Raw genomic sequence first — 20,913 nt, 5'->3', positions numbered from 1 at the left:
TCTATCCTATTATGAAAATAAATTCTAGTTATTCTCTCTCTCTCTCTCTCTCTTTCTATAATAATAATATATACATAAAACATTAATCTATCCATCCCCTTCTCTCGTTCGCCGGGTATCTCCTGAAATCAGGAATGAATTTTCCTTTGCATATTCCTCATCCGCTTTTTTCCTCCTACTTCTTTTTCTTCCAATGCTGCCTACCCCTCCACTTCTATATTCTTCCCATTCACACAAATTCCCACAGTCGAAAGGAGAATTAAGACAAAAATGTTGAAACTAGTCCACTTTAAAAGAAGCGGACGGAAATAGACTCACGCGCGATTTGTAAATCCGCGGTTTGTTCGACGGTGACAAATTGTTAAGGAGAAGAGGAGGGGGGAGGGGAGGGTGTGGTAAGAGGGAAAAGACAGACTCGATTAAGCCGCTAAACAAAACGCGAGGCTAATCGCGCCAAGGCCGACTCTGCGACACTTTTCACGTTGTCGAACCTTTTCGGAGCTGAAAAATAATCCCTCCTAGGAGTCGCGACCTGTACATCCCGCCCATTTTCACAATTCCCTGCATAAGTAAATTTCGCATCATCTTTTAAAGAACAAGATGTAACTCGACAATTACTAGAGCAAAACGAATAAAGAAAAAGAAACAATATTGTATTTCCTTGCTACAGTGACTCATAATTTGCCAGAGACATTTCTAGTTGCGAAACCAGGAGGGGGAGGAGCGAAGAACGAAAGAGGGGGCGGCGCCTCGAAATAAAATTTTCGACACGACGAAATAATCCGAGTCTTTGCGTCATACATCGCAAGTATTCGGACACCGAGAGACGCGACCTGTACAAGCATGAATCACCGTTCGTTTACCCCATTCCGTGCAGTACCACGTGCTAAGTCATTTCGGCCAACTACAGGCTCCGACTGAAAGTTTTGAAAATTGCGGAGAAAAATATTACTACCATTATTATTCATATTTTTCAGAGGAAAAAATACGAAGGCTACTCGTCGGATTGCTTAAGCGACAGGGGGAGGGGGAGTGCGATACTAGCGAATGAGCACCACTGGAGCGCGAGAGCGTGCGTGCGACACGAGGCTGAATCACTCCAAGTTTCTAACGATCTGATTAGTTTCCGATAAAAGCCGCCGCCCTTCGATGTATCGCTCCCCCCTCCACGCCCCTCCAAGCCGCAGCGCCAACGCAGGTGAGAGCCACTGCGCGTGGCATGATCGCTGTTTACAATGTTTGCTCAGCTAGCACGCGTTGCCGCGCTCGCAGTGCGACATCACGCGTGCTGTGCACCAGCTTTTCCTTCCCAACGCGCTAATAATCCAGCCACACCCGTTAACTCCCCCCTCTCCCCCTTTTTCACCTATAGAGCCGAATAAGTAAACGTCAGCTTAAACGATAAAATGTTGGGAAAAGAAAGACGAAATAGTTTGTGATGCGAGTAGAACGCGTATTGTATATGGATGTGGTGGTTTTTACGTTTGGCTCGAAGTGGTCACTTCCGGTACATTGGACCTCTTTCCGCAAAAATAGTCTTCTGCTCGCGTTTGGTTTAACTACTGGTTTATATTCGATTTTTCGGAGACAGTTTACAGGGGATGGGGTCATATTATATATATAGGTCATCGAATCACTTACCGGGGGATAGTCAAAGTCTGGAGAGGACGAAACATCCAGGACGTAGTCGACTCTGCTTTGATTCGCCGGGTCCTCCAGTTGCACTGGGGGCGTCAGCGTGCTCATCGCACTCGTTATCGTCTGAAATCAAGAAAAAATGCGTTTTGAAAAATCTCGCTGAAATATTAAGAATTTTCTTCTCTTTGCTTCTGTCTTCATACGCAATTGTATATGTTCTACTTGGTGTCTGACTATAATTGTCCTTGATCACTCGAGACTGCGTATACATTATCCATTACAACTAGTAAATATCATTTTTCAGAATGGGAAACTTTACCCCGACTTTGTTGCGTTTGGGAGGCTAAATTATTGAAACGACCTGTATAACTGTGATGGGAGGGGGGGGGGGGGGCTGGAAGAACGTTTGATCTTCACATTTTATATTTCTGATTGATAGGGGGGGGGGGGGGGTGGGGGGTAGGAAAGGCGGGAGAGAAAACTTTTTCGACAGGCTTGGAAACCGGAAGTAGCTGAGCTACGGAGAGCGAAGGAATTTCAAGCGAATGTTATGGTTGGTCGTTGAACGTGACGAAAGTGTCAATCGACGGCCGGTGGAATTTTCGGGTAAAAGCGCAACTTCTCCGAAGACCGAAGGCGCTTTTATTACAAACATCCACGCACTCCATGAATGGGCAAAGAGCGACGAATATAAATTATTCGCGATAGAAATCAACGTGACCTGAAACGGTCAAGCAGTCTTCGCATCATGTATACTACAACTGTTATACAATAATAAAAGAAGAAAGGTTCTCACGCGCTACTAAATTCCATATGATTGAAATTAGTGGAGGGGGTAAGAAATGAGAAAAAGTGGGAAAAGAGACGCGATGGGTGGGGCTAAACCGAAATTAAAATTGAGTTAGGAGAGGAAGAAGCGGTGGTGGGGGATTTGCTAGGGGAAAATCAGAGTCGCGTCGACCTATATATTTTCCAATGGTAATATTATTATTATTGCATTATAATATTTATGCTCGATCGGTACTGATCGCATCAGCCAACTGCGTGAGCCAAGCGAGCCTTCAGAAGTGCAGGAAGCGCTTTTTTGCTTTATCCAGTCGAGAGCGACAAAAAAAACTCAAGGGCAGAGGAGAACCAGTCAATTTCTTCGATCAACCGTCGTGGAATCGATTTTTCAATAGCCGATCTATCCTCGCCTTGGCACGAAGCGACTCCGTCTTCCGCGAAACGATATAATCCATTCCTGGATTGATACACAATACGCCTGCGTCCATTTTTATCCAAAAGTCTCGCGAAGCAAACTGTATAGAAAGAATTCACCGGGAGGAGAAAAAGTGAGGCGATGGTAAACAGAGATTAGCAGGAATGCGAAGAAATTTCGGTGGCTGAAATTCTCGGAATAATCCGAGATCGAACACAAAGAGATTTATGATTATTCGTGATTGGACAATATCGACAGCCAATTCTGTCCCAGAGTTTATGCTTAATTGAATTTAACGGAAGCAACGATATAGTTTCATCGCATTCATAATTGATACATCAACAACGCGTATAATTGGACGTCGAATTTTTATAAACGTAATTATGTCCCTCGAACGTTCGGAGGACGTAGCCAGTACGTTCTCGGAAATTCCAATCGACTCGCTTCTGTACAGGACGGTTTCCGACGTATCACGAAATAACCCATATATCACGCGTTATCGTCCGGGCAATCGATACAAACTACTGTACAACAATACTGTCCGTCAGCAACTTCATTTCCTTCCCAAGGTAATCCGAAAGGATTGGTCAGAATTGTGATTTTCGCGGAGACCAACGCGGACGTGCACAGCGCGGGAAGAGCAAATGGAAATCGTGCAGAGTTTCGAAGAATCCGGCAAACTGGAAAATAAAACGAGAGCGAGAAGGATATTTGCATAATGTGGAATTCCCTTGGTATTATTCCGTTGTAATGCTTAAAAAATAGTGTTTATATCGTGACAAAAAGCTGGGATTTCCGTGCGCGGGAAATGTTTTTGACGAAATAGGTTAGTTCCGCAATGTGAGGCCTGTGTCGGGAAGCTCCGCCCACTGGAATGTTTATTTAGGAAAATTTAATAGGATTCATCGGCTAGTCTCGAATATGCGTTATTTATATTCACGCGACACATGGAAGTGCCTGCCTCTTTTGCAAGGTCATACGCATGATGGCACACGCAAGCTAGGAACGACGCTATACACACACGCGCGCGTAATCTAACACGCAAACTATCGTATTCGGTATGTAAACAGAAAGTCGAACGATGAATCGACTGTAATGCTATATTTGATCGAATTCCAGCAGAATCCCGGCAAGAACCATCTCTCATCCATTGTGGATTCAAGATTCCGCGAAATCTGCGATCAATAGCATAGTACAAAGGCGATTAGGCCTAATTGAAAGAATCTCGGAATACGATGTAAACAATCCCAAAGGAACGTTTGGCTACCAAGAAAACTCTGTTTACAACCGACGCGAGATCCGGGAATCTTGAGCTTTGCCGAGGGGAGGGGGGGTGGGGGTTTCCCCCTAACGCAGCATCAATATTTCAGTGCATCGCTAAAATATTACAAAGTGCATGACAGATATCTTTTAGCAAAATTCTTGATGCATCGCTGCAACATTGATATTGTTGAGGTACCCAGCACACTTCCATTTACGAAATATTATTAAGAAAAATCCGGTGAAAATAGTTCTTGTCATTGCTAGATATATCTCGAGCTGTTTGGAGGGAATTTATAAACTTGGCATGCGATTCTTCTCTCCTGGCAGATTTTTGTAGGCGAGTGCAAGGCGCAACTCAAGAACTAACATGGCGCCTTGCATTACTGAAACTTTTCCAACACAGCGCCGATATATATAGTTGTATCGTTTCTTATCCTTAAATAATTAATCGAACGTTCAATAAAGTTGCGCGACGAGCTTTTAATCACTTGAACCTAAAATAAGCGCGATTTAAAAAAGCAGAAAGCGCGCATGCGACTCCTTCGAGAGGCTCGGTTGATTTATTAACCGATTTTTGGGTTAGAGGGTGAGGGAGGGGGGAGAATTATAAGAAGCGCCGTTTACGAGCCGTTTGGCAGGATTTAACGAGGTGCAATTATAAAATTAGAGATGGAGTTAAATCATGTTGATAATGCGAAATGCGCGAGGGAGAGAGAAAAATTAGCAGTGTATACAGTATATATAAATTGCTGAGCAGTAAAGGAAGCGGTCTTAAATCAAAAGTGAGGAGAACGGGATCCACGCGAAACTCGGTGAAGCGAGTGGAATAAACGTTCGAGTTAGAGTCGTCGCTTGATTCTTATAAACTTACCAGTATCGCGTCCCTGATGTTCTTCTTGATGTCCTCGATTTTTTGCCGCTTCTCCCTGTAACAAGAAAAAAGCAGATTTCAGTCCATCCATGTTGCATTTCCGTTACAATTAACATTGAATTACGAGTCGGCGGTGGACGTAGAGCTAATGGTCGCTTAATTGATGAAATTAACGTCGGAACTTGGCAAGAAGATGGCAGGGACGAGAGGGGGAGAGAATGCGGAGTGCCGGGTGTGTCGTAATGGATTATAAAACCGGGACAAAATCATATTCTGGCAGGACTCGGTGGAACGCGAGTTATTTTTGGGGATTCGCACCTGTCGGATCGCTAAAAATACCCGCATCCGGCTTATCAGCGATGTGTCGCGGGCCATTGTGGTTTTCCCGTGGCGTTGCTTCGGAGGCGGCGGCGGGAATTTTCGGGGCAGTATGGGAGTCTGGGGAGACGGGGGGGGGGGGGGGGCGAATCGCTGAGCTCCCGTAATAGGAGCGCCGTGTCGGAGTTTGTGCCGAGGCTACGCGTTATCTTTATCTAGTTAGCATTTTTTCACGTTGATATTCCGGTCAGATTGACTGACGCTCGGGCAAAATGCTACCGTTCGTCGCGCACTGTCCATTCGACGTGCAATTTCTTCCATCAAGTTTACACCATGTGCAGCAAACATGACTAACCAATTTAGCATGCCGTTTCAATTACCAATCTACGTTTTCAGCCGAGGATCAACAATTCTCGCGTACGGACGGGATTTTTTTTCCTCCGATCAGCCGCGCAACTGCGCGATATTTCTGCATCCTGGATCCTTGGCTGGATCGCCAGGAATCCGGCGTCGGGGAAAAATTCTACGGAGTCGGGAGAATAAATTGGACATTGCGCAATACACTGGATCGGTGTTGTTCTTCGACGAGCGTATCGAGTCGCGTGATTAATATTGATATTCAGAATAATCTATCGGCGTAAAGTCTAAGGTGTGGATGGTTACAAAAAAAGGCGAGAATGCGAATAAGCGACCAGTTTTGTTTTTGCGATCCGCCGAGATACGGAAACTGCCAACGATCGACCAGCTGAAATGCCGAGCGTTTCAAACACACGACGCCATATTGTTTTTTGCGAATTACCGATTGAAACAATAACAGCGATTCACCGGAATTCCAGAAATTCTTTTGTTCCCGAGGGAATAATACACTCTGGATGCTTAAAATAATATTTGGTGTTAAACATTTTTTATTAACAAAATAAACAAACGCGTTTTAGCGTAAACTATGAGTACATGTTTAAGTAAAAGCAAAAGAACAATTTTTTCATTGAAAAATTTAAGCTAAATTTTCTACTACCGAACCGCCCTCCATTATCAAAACTGTATAGGATATTTCTCCTTTATGAGTTACACCTCTAAAATAAACAAAATAGGCAATAAATTTAACATTATTTTATTACGTTGATGTACGAAAATGTATAAAAATGAGTTTTTGAAATTTGCAATATTTTGGAAAATAAATGTATCTTATAACAAAAAAATTAATGCCTCTTTTTTATTATCAACGAATAGTTATTTCAACAAACACATTTACTGCGTCTACTTGTGCTTTCGTGCAATTGTATTGCAAGCAAATTAAACTTTAAGATAGTCGGAGTAAAATCTCCCTCAAAACCATCTATAACCTTTTGCAAGAAAATATTCAAAGGAAAATGGTTCCCAATCAGTGACTTCTTATATATACTCTAACGGTTAAAACGTTGTTATTCGAGTAGCCATAACTCCATTAATTTGAAATATTTGACAGTCGAACTTGTTGTTTACAATACTCATGAAGAGAAGAATATATCATATTAAAACTATAAAAGAAGAAAAAAAAACAATTTTTCCAATTTCTTCAGTGAATGACCCTTTTAATCGAGATAAATTTTTGTTCTGCCCAAATGTAACCAAAAATAATTAATTGACGTTATACGAGCGCGCATGTGTGTTTACCTCGCAGGAACGTTCCGCGAACGTTCCTGAAACACGTCTTTTGGAACGTTCAGAATTTGCTTTTGTTTTTTCTCCTCTAGATTCAGGGAAATATCAATGCGTTTAAATCAGCTTCTCTATGACTTTCTTGAATGCTTTACGATTCGGTCGAAGAGAAAGAAGGAATTATACACCGAAAAGTATCAATAAAGATGTCTTTTGGACATCTTTCTCGGTAGCTTCCCATCATCGTTCAATGAAAACAAATAACACGAGATTCGCGAGATTTTCTGCTTCGACAAGATCACCGCTACAATCTTTGTTTCGCCCAAGGAATAGCCAAAAATATGTTAACGAACATTTCGCGTGCGCGCGTGTATTTACCTCGCTGGAAGGTTCCGCGAATGTTCCTGAAACGCGTCTCTTGAGTCATTGAACGTTTGTTTTTCTTTTCTTCTGCTCGATTAAGACAAAAAGACCACAGATTTATCTTAATGTTTCTATTAACATCTATTGTCGCTTAACGATTTAGTAAGAGAGAGAGAGAGAGAGAGAGAGAGAGAGAGAGAGAGAGAGAGAGAGAGAGAGAGAGAGAGAGAGAATCAAAGTGAAATGTATTAGAAATAAAGATCTTTTATCGTTAACCTCCCGTCATTCAATAAAAACAAAAAACACGAAACTCGCGAGATTTTGTGCCAAGAGATAATCATTTCTAAACTATTTCTTCTATACGCAAGTATATACCAAAAAATACGTTAACGAAATTTCGCTAGTACGCGTTTATTTACCTCGCTGGAAGGTTCCGCGGACATTCCTGAAACGCGTCTCTTAACTCGTTCAAGGTTTGTTTTTTGTTTGTTTTTTTTTTCTATCCGATTCAGGGAAAAAGGCGACACATTTATCTTAGTGTGTCTATTAGCTTCTATAGCCGCTTAACGATTCAGTAAGAGAGTGGGAGGGGGTAGGAATATAGAGAGGGGGAGAGAGGGGGGGGAGATATTACGGCGAAATGTAGCAATAAAGGCGCCTTTCGGATATCTTTTATCAGCAGCCGAGGCAGACGCAGAATTTACGACACGCAAGCCGGCTCATTTGTTTACACGTCATTGTCGTGCTATCTAGTCGCTTCTGATTTTTCAGGTACAATTTTTATCCGCTCCACGCGCTCCCGTTCTTTTCCTCTACCAGAATTTCATCCGTAAAGCCAGCAGCCGACGCGATTAATAAAGCCGCACGGTACGATTACGAAGCTTCACGAAGAAACTGACTTTTGAAAATCCAGCCGGGACCGATTAGCATGATTCTCGATTGGAGTCTCCAGCCTGCTTTGTTAATTAGGTTGATACGCTGCTGTTTTTCAATCGCTATGGATTGTCAATAAGGTTGAATAACGACAGTAATAAAATAATAGAACGGTATCTAATTTGCAAGCGGCTTGGTGATGCGTTGTTGATGCAGCTTGATGGTTCACAGGATGAATCATCACTGGCGAGTGTGTATTTAAAAAAGCGATCGGACACTATATATATATATATTTATATATGTAGACGAAGCATTTTGTTTTCTCAAACGTCGAAGTAGACCAATGAGATGCCGAGAATCTATTTAACCATACGATAAACAAATTAAAATAATTTACACCTTTTCATCGCTCTCCAATCTCAACTGATAATGCGTCTAGACGAATATTTTGTTTTACATTTCAATTGGTAAAAGGTTCAATTACTCTTGCAAAACGAGTAAGATTGCTATTTTATTTGATGAAAAGTTTATAACAATAATAATAATAATATGAGAGTTTTAAGCATGCTAGTTGAAAACTCTAACAATAGAGTACAATTGTTGGTCATTCTTCCACTATCTAGATCGCTACAACAATTTGAATCGAGATACAGATTTTTCCGCAGGACGCATGGTTTTAAAGTATCTCGACGGTAAACACATAAAAAACACATTACTTCTGCCGAGGCACTATACTATCTTATACACAGTAAGTTCGTAAACTACAACTTTAAAATTTAATTATCTTTGCGAATATAATTCGGCATGGTTAAGCAATTGTAAATAAAGGAAATAATCTTACGATTCGCTGAAGCCGTTAACGTGCAGTATCCTCATCTGTTTGACGATCGTGCTTTTTCCCGATTCACCAGCCCCTGAAACAAATTCCATTCAACCGTCAATTTTTTCTTCCAAATCGATTACCACACCATTTTTAACATGGTTTATATAATTTATTGTATCGCCCACAGTGATGCTAGAATGGGACCTTTTTGCACAAACAGATGAGTGGAGAGGATACACACACATAAACGTATATTTACGTAAGGACATATAGTGCTTTTGCTGCAAAAATGTTCAATTCTGGCATCACTGTTCGCACATCGTTTAATCATCGTTCGGTTGGGTATCATGGAGTCCTGAATGAAATGGTGGGACTCGATGGAAAAATGTCGTTTGTTTTGAGAATAACTCAGGTTTTGCAAGGTTGCTGATCTTTCGTGGATGGAAAAAAGTAGCGACAGTTTGTACAGCTGTCACTTACCATCCGTGCCAGACGCGATAAAATTTCTGGATATGCCTTATTAATTTTCCGACGTATTACATCATAAACAAAACAAATTGATCCATTATTTTCTGACGAAAAGTTGATTTTTTCAAATGAGTTTTATGCTGGTTAAATGAATGGAAGGAGATACAAAAAAATAGTGTCAGATAATAAGAATAAATGGAAGAAAAATAAAAGCAGGAAAATATTCTCCTAATAGAATAAGAACTGTTTATGTGTTCATTAGCACAGCTAGCTTATTGTTACGCGTTAAATTCCTTGAATGAGGTTGAAAACGTAAATATTTCTATTTTCCTTAAGAAAAAAATCTTAAAGTTGTCCATACAATTTCGTAGGAACGCTATTAGAACGATGACAATCAATTGGAAAAATGGCGGGAACTTCCTAGCAGAGAAGTTGAGGTTAGGTTAAGAATGTGGTAAAGCCTCTGTTTTACGGATACCGGTCTAATACGCAACACAACGAAACGAATTAGAACAATGACCTACATAAATATGGAGTGCTGAGGTAATACCGAACGAGCTGCCGTTGTTCATCCAAAGTGTCTTATATAGTGGTAAGTTAAGTAGTCCGGTTGCCTTGTCTAAATATGTTGCTCCGGTGATTGGACAAAGGTTGCTTAAAAGACGATAGAAGAGAGAGAAAAATAGGGACTGATGTAAGGAGTAAATTTTTAGTAACAGACACTTAGAGAGGGAGATAGTAGACAGCGTAGAGGGAGAGAGAGAGAAAGAGAGCTGTTGATGGATACTCGTGGGTACCAGCTCGTGCGATAATCGATAAAATTGAATTACACACCGGTGAACATCACGATAATGTTCGGCTTGTCCTCCGCAAAACGCTCTTTATATCCAAAACTGGCAAGATCTTCGTCATAGTTGGAGAAGCACAGGCAGCGTGACGGTACGGCCAAAGCCCGTATTTACAACACACTCGATTTTCAAACATAACCGTACACGCGCGATCCCGCTTCACTGCCTCTTCCCCCTCTCCAGCCCCAACCAAACAACCAAAACTTTTCACAAATATACATATTTCTTCCCTCTGCTATTTTCGAATCGCGACACTGTTGTTCACTGCACTTTTGCATTATACGAAATTCTAATAGTATATATACTCAAGGTATCTCTTCTTTCGTTTATCGTATCAATTTCACTCGTGTCGTCACGGAGGTAGCACTTCCGTGTCACGGAAACTAATATTGCCGAAAAAACCGACAAGGGACGACTTACGGTTGGTCATTCCTAATGAGATTCGCGAGAGAACAGTCTGGTTTTCCATCGGACGGTATCATTCTACAAACAACGAATAGAGGTTACCGAGAGAGAGAGAGAGAGAGAGAGAGAGAGAATAGAAAGAGAGAGACGGAGCGTGTTCTAATAATACTCGGAGAGTAAGTTTGACGCATAACAAGCTTTAGTCAGTCACGCGCTTCCAATTGTGTGAAGGAAGGAAGGAACGTGGGATGGAAAAGCGGAGTGAGCACATGTCCCTTTATCGGCGGCTGGAAGATGGCGTTGACAAGGCGAGAAAGAGCGAATAAGAACTAGAGACAGTGTGCGTGTGTGAGAAAAGGAGAGAAAGAAGGATGGAAAGAGAGAGGTATATACACTAGTATGTATATGAAAGAGAAGGAGAAAGAAAAGCAAACAACCTACCGAGCAAAAGGAGCCTGTGAGTAGCCCGATAAACCTGCTTGTCCTTCTGCAATTGCCTGGTAATGGCATCAGAGCGCCTCTTCTGTGTCTTGCTGTCATCCTGGCCGGTCTTGCTGCTCTGGCTGCCGAAACACCCCATGACACACCACGACAGTGACACTCGCGGCTCGCCCTCGTCCTTCTTCCCTTCCACCTTCTCGGCCGTTTCCACGTCCCTCGACTCCTGCTGCTGAATCGAATCGCGACAACGCCGACGATGATCACTGCCGGTCGTCGCTCGCGCAGCAGCCTCGGCGACCGCGCGCCAATCGCCACTTTCCTTCTTTATCCCCGTCGTCTTTGGAGATGTCGTTCGAAAAACACACCCTCTCCCGCGGCTCCTACAGAGACGCTCCCTTTCCGCAAGTTCCCTCGTTCCGTTCCCGTGTTTCTGCCGTCTCTCTGTGCGAGACCCTAGCGGCGCCTCGCGTTTCCCCCTCTCCTCTTACCGTTCCGTTCCACTACTACCCCCTCTTTAGCTCTTCTTACTCTCTCCTTCTCTTTCCCTCTCTCTCTAGCTCGCTCTATCTCACTTTCCACCGTCGCCAGAATTCTTCTTCTCCCTCTCTCTTTCTTTCTCTCTCTCGCACCCTCTCTCTCTCTCTCCCTCTCTCCCACTGGAGTAGCAATCGCCGTGACCTTCCGTCCTCGTTCCTCCTCCTCCGTCGTCTGATTCTGTCTCCCCTCCTCTCTCTCTCTCTCTCTCTCTCTATAAGTTAACTTCCTCTCTGTTTCTCCTCTCCTTCGCATTCACGCGATCTCCTCACGCCTTCTTCTTCCTCCTTTACTCGATCCCGGTTCTAAAGTCATAACTAAACCTTTTAATCCAACTGATTTCCGGCTCCTCCGAAAATCTATCTTTTCACTCGTCTTTGTAACCTCGAGATTTTCCTAGCTCTTTTTGCTTACTGCTGATCCAGTGAGAGAGAGAGAGAGAGAGAGAGAGAGGGAGAGAGAGAGAGAAATAGAGAGAGAGAGAGAGTGAGAGGGAGGGAGAGGCGAGCAACTAGAGAGTGGAAGAACTAGTGTTTGGCTGCTCGGAGAGTTTTGGAACGAACCGGCAAAGTACCGAGGTTGGGATGGTTTTTTCTTGGATGTTAAATCGCTCGAAAGCAATTTGTACTCGGAGAGGTGTACTTGTCTCCTGGTGATCGGCCGACTGATGAAACGGTGAACGATAACGGAAGAGGTTGAATGTTTGCTAGCTGTCGTGGAGAGAATCAGCTTGCACAGTAATTTTGACGATGACCAATCGCATGGAGAACTTAACTAATTTTGGTTTGTCAATTTTTTAATTTCAAATGGTAATCATGTAATTTTTCCTCTGTTAGCATATAGCCGGCGCACCGGTACTCAGGAAAATTCAGACACGTCAATGGCTCACTCCCCTTTCCTATTCTATATTCTACTACGTTCGATTCTTGGATGTTCCTGTTATAACAATTGTTGCGCCTTTTTCACTTCCAGTCTTTGTTTTTATTATAATACGCACGAATTATCGAGGAACCTTTCCTCGATTACCCTCAATTAATCAATCGGCCTTTTCCCTGGTGAGAATCGGCTCGTTCTCTTCTGCACTTCTCGAATCCCTGACACACATGTACACACACGCACACATAAGCGCTCTGTTAGTTACCAGCCGACACGAGGACGAGCAGGTTGTTTTTGGTTAATTCGTGATTTTTTTAAGCTTCCTCAGCTTTTTCGGGGGCTCGTCCGGCCCCCTGGCCCGCTGACTCTTAGCAAACCCCCCCCCCCCCCCTTTCGTACTCCTCCTTGACGACCACAGAAGACACCACGACACAAGCACAGGGAACAACCCTCGCCGACCCCTCGCACGTAACCACCGAGAGGTCTTCCTCTTAGGTCCTTTCGCCACCTCGTTAACGCGAACTCCGCTCGTGATCTCCTCACTTAAAAATCCCGGAGAAAACTCGCGGCTGAAACGTCCGAGACGAGGTACTCCCTGCAGCCAACATGTCGTCTGCTAGGACCAGGCCTCTGGCACTTCGTATTATCCGTAACCGCTTTACGGTCTTCATCCGCTAGGGGCGTTGGTAGTATCTTTGCCCTCTGATATACATAGTATACACACACACAAATATATATATATATATATATATGTATATATATATATGTGTGTGTATATATGCTTTCAGCTGTCTCATTTAAAGATTTTAAAGTTGGAGGTAAATTAAAAATAGCTATATAAATTAAATGATTGAATATGATTATAATCAGTCATTTAATGTTATTTTTTAAATATACAAATTCGTTTAATAAAGCTCATATCAAAATTATATATAGAAATAAGTTAATAAGTTTCAAATTTGCATATGCACTTTTGTTTTGTTGTAATTTGTTTATTTTTAATTGATCCCTATTATTTTGTATAACAAACTGACGCATTCGGAATTGTAAATAAACATAAATAATATTCAAAACTATTTCTTCTGCATAATCACTGCAAGGAAAAGTTAGTCTTTCAGTTTCTATAGGCAGGAGGTTTAAGGATGCTGTATGTAGGTAGGATTTTATACACTTGGAGGAAGACTGAAATGGCTGAATGGTCATTCGATCTTCCTGCATTGCGTATCATGCCAAACAAAATCTGGAATGAGCATACGTATATATCTAATGATATAAAGTGAAATTCAATGAAAGAAGGAAAAAGAAAATAAACATTATTAATAATATACTTATGTTCGCAAATATATTTCTTTACTTATGATTGTAATTTATTAATATTTATATATATACATATATAGATATATATTACACTTATAGTAACTCGTATTTTCTATGAACTATAAATATATTCATAACTCAGGCCGAATTCTTATAAAAAAAATATGCTTAAAAATTAAGATATCCTGTAAATTTGCTGAAAATCATATTAGTCTGCCAATTCAAATATAATATATTCAATTATGATCGTTAAACATATGATTGTGACAAACCTCAAGTGGATCTTGATTGAGTCGTCCAGTTAAAACATTAGCAAATTTGCATTCTTCAGTTAAATAGCAAACAATATCCATTGTTGATTTTAAAGTTATCCTCAGTCTTTCAGCAGTTTGACGAGTCAAAAAGGAATTTTGAGAAATTTCAGATCTCTGAAATTTTCTCTCCCATTCATCTAGTTGTTCCAGCGCATCTTCTAGAACCTACAAAGATTTATTAGTTATTGTTATCGCATGTTAACACATATAATGTCACATGAAAATAAACATATGCATGGAAAAAGTAATTAGTCTAATGTTTACTGTAAGTTAATATTCTAAAAAATGTTATTTATTTCTGTTAAATATGGAATTAACATTCATCTGTAATATACAAAATATTCACTACTAAAATCTGTGAGTATTTTAATATAGAAAATAATATTGAAGATTAATTATATAAGTTTTAAGTGAAATGAATTAATAAATGAACAAATTACAGATCATTAAATAAATTGGTTAAAATTATCAGATGAAATACAATCTGCAATTTTACCTTAAAATTAGTGCAATGACGTGTCAAACCATCATCCTTCCGATTTAATCCATCGAAGACATCGTTTATCCATTCACAGAAAGTTGCTGTTGATTCACAATCTGCGAATTCCTTCGGATAATATTTTTTATAAAACCTTAGACCTTTAGCTACAGATTTACTAAAAATCTAAAATAAATGGATACTTAATTATATATATATATATATAAACTAACAAAAAATAGATTAACTTATGTATCAAATAATTTATAATTTTTACCTGAACAGCCAGTCTAACTCTCATTTTCGATGAACTATTTAAAATTATATGGTTTTTGCTAATTTTTGGGCATATTTTATTTTCAAGTAACAAATTTTTTTCTTTATTGTACAAGCCTTCAAAGTATTCCCATTTAATTGGTTGTTGAGCAGGATTCATCTATAAGTACATTATTGAGGGAAAAAAACTGATTTATAGTTAGACAACAAATATTATTTAACATAAAGCATTTTAAGATGGATTACTTCTTACCTGTAGTGTTCGGTTATTATATAAACGATTTCGAATTGTTTTAATTAAATGAGGTGCATCCGAGAAAACATATACTTTTCTTTTTTCTGTGGGATGTTGGAAAAAATTTTTTAGATTCCCAATATGTCCAGAAACACCTAGCTGTTTCCACAGCTTTCTGTTTGATGAGCCACCACCACTTATGATTCCATATACACGAGCGCCAGCTTTTTCCAACAATGTTATTGCCTTCATTATTATGATGGCTAAATTTGTCCCTGTAACTGGACTTTTAGAAGTAAAAACTGCAAAAGGCTGCGTGTATTTTGTATAAAGTGATTGAAAGATTAAAACTAGTCCATGATTAGCTTTTTCTATTATATTATTTGATTGTAGTCCCTCATCACTAAAATCAATGAGGCCTTTACAAGTTAACTTGACTGAATCTACTGAAATACTCTCTTTTGTTACAATTTCATCAAATAAAATAACCCCAATGCGCTCCATATCATCTTTTTCTTGGAAATATTTTTTAAATAATTCAAAGAAATTTAAATCAAAATCACATCTAGTATTGATTATTGATAAATATCTAAAAAAATATATATTATTACCATTTATACCTTATACTAAAAATTAATAATTTTATACAATATTGTGTTTACCTTCGAATGGTGCGAACACATGGTAAAGGTAATATTTCATTACTTCTAATGAAGTCATATGCCATTGGGGAGCGTATATGCATTAGCATGCACAAGAGCATCCATTCTTCTGAATATTTTTGACCATTCTTACTTTTTACTTTTGCATGTGCTAAAATTTCTTTGATAGCAATGGACTGATTTTTTCCAATATTTGATTTTTTTAATAGCTCTTCCAATGTTTGACTATTCATTTTGGCTATAGTTTTCTGATTTTCTTTCAAATCATTTTTTAATTTAAGAATACGAGCATCACTATATTTTTTGGCTTTAAGGGCTAAATTCCTTTTTCTTTTTAACTCAATTACTTTCGTCTGTTTTTCTGCGGATAGCATTAAACGTATTCTTTCATTTGTTATTCCTTTTATCAATCTAAATTTCCTTTTCCTCAAAGTACTTTTTAATCTTCTACAGAAGAAACAGGCACTAGTAGTTTTCACAAGGAGCAAGACACAGTTTATGTGACGTGTTGTGCCAGCAATATCTATATAGCTGATGGTGGAATTATTTACATCACGTGTAGAATTAACAACAGATAATCCAGAACAAACTTTCGTTGAGTCCAAATTATTCAACTTAACTTCTATTTCCTCAGTGCTATTTACAGAGCTATTATAATTATCTAAAACACTTTCATTCAAAGGTTTGCACAGCACATTAACTTTTACTTTTAAGTTCTCTTGCACAATAAGCTCCTTTAAATTGATTGTTATAAAACTGCTTTCAGTTTTTATACATTTTAGTCTAACGAAGGTCTCAATTTTCACATTGTCATAAATAACACTATTTCTAGTCCATTTAGGTGGTAATTTTAATGTTTTGCAAATTATTAAATCAGCAAAACAAAACTTTGATACTGGAATAGCTTCAATATGAGGTCCTGCTGCGAAAGATACATCTTCAGATGGTTGGTCAATTAATCGTACTTCTAAAGCTTCTGTCCATGGGAACTGCGAGGGTATTGCTCCTTTACGCAACCTTGGTTGTTTGTATTGTGACTGAAAATTTATATAATTTGTGTAATTAAAATAAAATTTAATATCTTCTGAAAAGTTGGAATGAAAATCAAACATTTCAATTCAATACTTACAACTCCAAGCACTTGTCCATTAGCATCTAAAAGTTCACGCTTCCACAATATATCATTATTTGAAAAATGTTTTTCACAAAGAAACTGTCCTGACCGTATGATGAAATCTTTTCTTCGTATAGCTTTTCGCCATAAATTCACTATATTCTGATCCTTAGGCACAACAAAAAAGTGAACTCTTTCAGAATTGGATTTGTATCCAGATGTACACCCTAAAGCTATACAATGTGGCATTTTGATTCCTTTGTTTAAATTTTCACCTACAATTCATCACTTTTATAAAAAGAACCAAATATCTTTAAACGAAATTCACTTTATTTTAGTATTTAATTCCATTGAAATTCCAAACATTTTTATAAGTAGCGCATCACTATTATTGTAGGGATGGAGGGAAGAAACAAGCAGCTGACAGTGTTTGGGTCTGACAGCAGGAACAGCAGCCGGTTAATCGGGCCAACCGGGCCAACATACAGCTAGCGCTCCTAGCGGAGGTGAGACAATTAATCAACAAGATTTTTACACGCATAGCATTGGGAGTGCCAGATAGGACCACCAGTGGCACCAGTGCGACGGCTCACCGTGCTACGCACGGCACAGGACCGTATCTGTAATGCCCTTACCCTACTAGACTTTGCGATCTAACAATTTTTGACACCGTATAATGCCCCTCCATTTTAAGCAATAACTTCTTCAGCTATCTTATCTTCAATGCACTATATTTCATAACAACGTGTCTGGGTTTTGCTGCCATGGTGTCGCTCATCCATGCCATGAAATTATAAGGGGCCTTGTAAATTATAGAGACACTCATGGTCTGTACGAATGGCGACCGAGGATCGATCGGGTCTTTTCGGCAGATAGTATTGAAGCATACAGGTGCCGCCGGTGATTTTCCGGGCGTCCACCACCATCCAATTCTCGATCAATTTAAATTGACTCCGTATCATTTTTAGCCTAGAACTATTATACACTGTTATACACTAACCTGACTAACCGATATGTATGGCGTTCCTCGATGCATTTAGGAACTGCTTTATAGAGTCCTTCACCATCAGTAACTCAAGCTCACTCAAGCTAAAAAAGCACGAATTGACATACACTTTAGATTAAAAAAACTTTGAACAATAAAATTTAAAGTTTTATTAATAAAAAATGTATGATAACTCGCGATTTCCCATCTTGCGAGTTATTGGTATTAGAGGGCCTTCTAACGTAGTTTTAAATGCATTAAGGGACACCATACATGCCAATCAGAGCAAACATTAGATTTTCGATACTGAAAAAATGTATTGTAATCTTTTGTAAACTACTTATAATTCTGTGGGAAATATTCCTTTTCCGGCAAAATTTCTACTTGTAAAATCATATTTCTTTATAAGATTACGTTATTTTGAAATATATTACTTTCTCGTCATTTTAACTTAAACAGTCTGATGTGTTCTTAGTTTTGATTTTACATGGGAATTTATTCAACTTTTTAATATTAATGTGCACTAGATTTTTTACAATTGTATTATAGGTGTTTTTATTGGATATATCTTGTTTACAAACTTTCTATATATCTATTATATGTTTACATTTAATATCTGCACATCATTAAAATATATTTACAATTACTTAAATAACAAAATATTTAATATACATAAATATTTGAGACTACAAACTTATAATTTAACATGAAATGCGTGTCATAATTTCACTTATACATATATCAAAAATACCTGTTTGCTAATAAAAAAATTTTATAACAATATCTAGCAAATTATTTTGCAATAACTCCAGTTATGAATTACTCTTTAAAATAATTATAAAATTACTATATAAGAGCTAAAGTTTGACAAGATATTATTTCATCTTTAGATCAGAATGAATATTCCTTCTAGTTCTTGCCATTCCAATTGTATGCAAGAACTCAAAACCATTTTTTTCCCTGCACCTTACAAACATAAAATTAAAGACTGGAATCTTTCCAAGATTTCCAGTCATCTGATGAAAGTAAACACATCAAAGTATATCTTTCTTTATAATTTAAACAATAATATTGTCCATTTCTAATACATGGACAATTATTTCAATTATGGTTTCCCATTGCTTTTGCCTTGAGTTATATTATTAGTGTCATCGGCTAATAATGCATTGAGATCTATATCTTGAAAATTCATAGAATGTTGACTTGAACCTTAAAAGTAAAAAAATTAATTAAAGCATCACCTGTGGAAGAAAGATAAGGATAAATTTGTTTCTTTTGTTTACTTTTATCACCTGCATGAGCAAGGAAAAGATCCTTCAGAAAACCAAGCTCTTTTGTAAGCATTTTAATCTTCTCCTCTAATAACTCATTCTCAGTTTTCAATTGGTTCACTCGTTCTAATGTTTGCTGAGTACGTAACTTGCTCTTAACTCTGGACCGTTTCACTGCCTGAAATCACCAGTTTTAATGAGTGAAAATTAATTTTAATATTGTCTAAAAACTTACTTGATTATTTCTATCCCTTCTCTTTCTATAATCTTCATCATCGTCTTCCTCAGAAACATTTTTTCTTTTATTTTTGCTTTGAGAATTCGAATCCTTATTTTTTGGGGCCATCTAGAGGAAAATATGATTCATTTTCAATAAGTTATTAAAATTAAACGGTAACTACACAGAAATTGTAAGGCTCTGATTATTGTACGAATGAACATCTACGCACACCAACTCGTATACAGAAGCAGGTCGGCCACTTGTAAATTACGAGCGACAGTCGAGTATATTCCGATTCTACAATGCCAATGATGTATTTACCCAATGAGCCTTGAAACAGTTAAGGAGTCGTCCCTGACATCTTCGCGCAACTTAAACTCTAATGTTAACAGCCGAATATAAAGCAAAACAGTAAAGAATATAAAATAAAAATTCTTAAAATCATGTTCGTCAAGAATTACAATCTTACTGAGTTGAAGCAAATTTGTTATGCGCTCTGCTTTCTAATTTCTAAGAAAGTGAATTACTTAATTATTTATGCAAAATGAAAATAGACAAAAAATGGTGTTAAATGCAAAAATTTTCACGATTTAGTTGCTCAACGTTATTTCTAATTAAGATTTGGAAAGAAACGTGCGTTTTTCGTTATTATTGAGTGATTGTTACTTGGATCATTCAAGTTTCTATTGACGTGTTTTGATAAAGTCGTGACGCGTAATTGTATGAGAAAAGTTTGCGTATCTCATGGTCAATGTTTTCTGAACACATGATATACGAGGCCGACCAATCTATGGAAACTTTACGGGATTATTACTGGTTCCGTGCAAGAATTTCACAAATATTACTTACCTTTTTGGCTATTCGTCACTTTATTCGACTGGAGTTTATGGGCGTAATGTGAAATTTCGGCTTGACAACACGATTTGCCAATTGCACTTTGCCATGTGTACTGCAGTCACCGCACATTCGTCTGGGCAGGCACGAACAGGACAGAAATGACGCCGAATGATGCAATATGTGCTGCAGCCACAGATAAAACGACTTTGGTGGTGCAGGGAGTCAGGGAGTCGACGTCGATATGATATGAGTCGAGACAGTCGAGTCCTTCGCCTCCCAGTTCCTACAGCTGTCGCCGCCCAACGTTCGATAATTCAACTAACCTCGCGCTAAATTACAATTAATATAAACTTATAATTAACAACCTATCCCTATTTATTAGTCATTCTTTATAAAGGTTTGTGAATAATCAAAGCTTGTGTTAAGTTAAAGCAATCTGAAAAAAAGAAGAAAAATTTAGAATAATTTTTTATAACAGAAAGAACAAAACTGTATAAAACTGATAACAGTGTGAATGGTGCAAAGTAAAAAGAAAATAATAGTTTCGTTAATATCATTTATTGTACAATAATGAAAATGTAGAAAGAGTATTACCAGATGAGTAAGGTGTCGTCCGCAGGTGCCCGGGAGATAGCGCTACCTGG

At 38.6% G+C, this 20,913-nt stretch overlaps 2 protein-coding genes across 4 annotated transcripts in view; both read right to left on the bottom strand.

Annotated features, from left to right (window-relative positions):
* Positions 1-11,765, bottom strand: part of Galphas (G protein alpha s subunit) — a 28,317-nt gene extending 16,552 nt beyond the window's left edge. The window contains exons 1-4 of one of the 2 annotated variants that reach the window (XM_066737652.1): positions 11,151-11,765; positions 9,007-9,079; positions 4,974-5,028; positions 1,642-1,761 (exon numbers count right to left, since the gene is read on the bottom strand). In XM_066737652.1, the coding sequence (XP_066593749.1) occupies positions 1,642-1,761; positions 4,974-5,028; positions 9,007-9,079; positions 11,151-11,289 (387 nt within the window). In that variant the 5' untranslated portion in view covers positions 11,290-11,765. Of the gene's footprint in view, positions 1-1,641; positions 1,762-4,973; positions 5,029-9,006; positions 9,080-10,290; positions 10,760-11,150 lie in introns of those variants that run through there. The other variant, XM_066737653.1, reaches the window with a different exon arrangement.
* Positions 11,766-18,487: 6,722 nt separating this feature from the next.
* LOC136779850 (CCAAT/enhancer-binding protein gamma-like) lies at positions 18,488-20,525 on the bottom strand. 2 transcript variants are annotated; one of them, XM_066737739.1, is made up of 4 exons: positions 20,282-20,525; positions 19,448-19,558; positions 19,225-19,390; positions 18,488-19,150 (listed from the first exon to the last, which is right to left on the bottom strand). In XM_066737739.1, the coding sequence occupies exons 2-4, from the start codon at positions 19,556-19,558 to the stop codon at positions 19,047-19,049; spliced, it is 381 nt and encodes a 126-aa protein (XP_066593836.1). In that variant the 5' UTR covers positions 20,282-20,525; the 3' UTR covers positions 18,488-19,046. The 2 variants fall into 2 exon arrangements, with proteins under 2 accessions (XP_066593836.1, XP_066593838.1); XM_066737741.1 differs by having other exon boundaries at positions 19,234-19,390.
* Positions 20,526-20,913: the final 388 nt, after the last annotated feature.

This window comes from Prorops nasuta, unplaced genomic scaffold, assembly GCF_024137725.1.
Source record: "Prorops nasuta isolate Cenicafe-Biocafe unplaced genomic scaffold, Cenicafe_Pnas_1.2 PNAS00018, whole genome shotgun sequence".
In the NCBI taxonomy this organism is placed as follows: Eukaryota; Metazoa; Arthropoda; class Insecta; order Hymenoptera; family Bethylidae; genus Prorops; species Prorops nasuta.
The sequence above is the reverse complement of the archived record's forward strand: the minus strand, read 5'-3'. Positions and strand labels throughout refer to the sequence as shown.

Bases quoted from the DNA above. Each gene is read 5' to 3' on its own strand.
- LOC136779850 (XM_066737739.1), bottom strand. From the start codon at position 19,558: ATGGCCCCAAAAAATAAGGATTCGAATTCTCAAAGCAAAAATAAAAGA. The intron at 19,391-19,447 runs GTAAGTTTTTAG...TGGTGATTTCAG, and splicing joins GAAGGGATAGAAATAATCAA to GCAGTGAAACGGTCCAGAGT. The intron at 19,151-19,224 runs GTAAACAAAAGA...TTTACTTTTAAG, and splicing joins TGCTCATGCAGGTGATAAAA to GTTCAAGTCAACATTCTATG.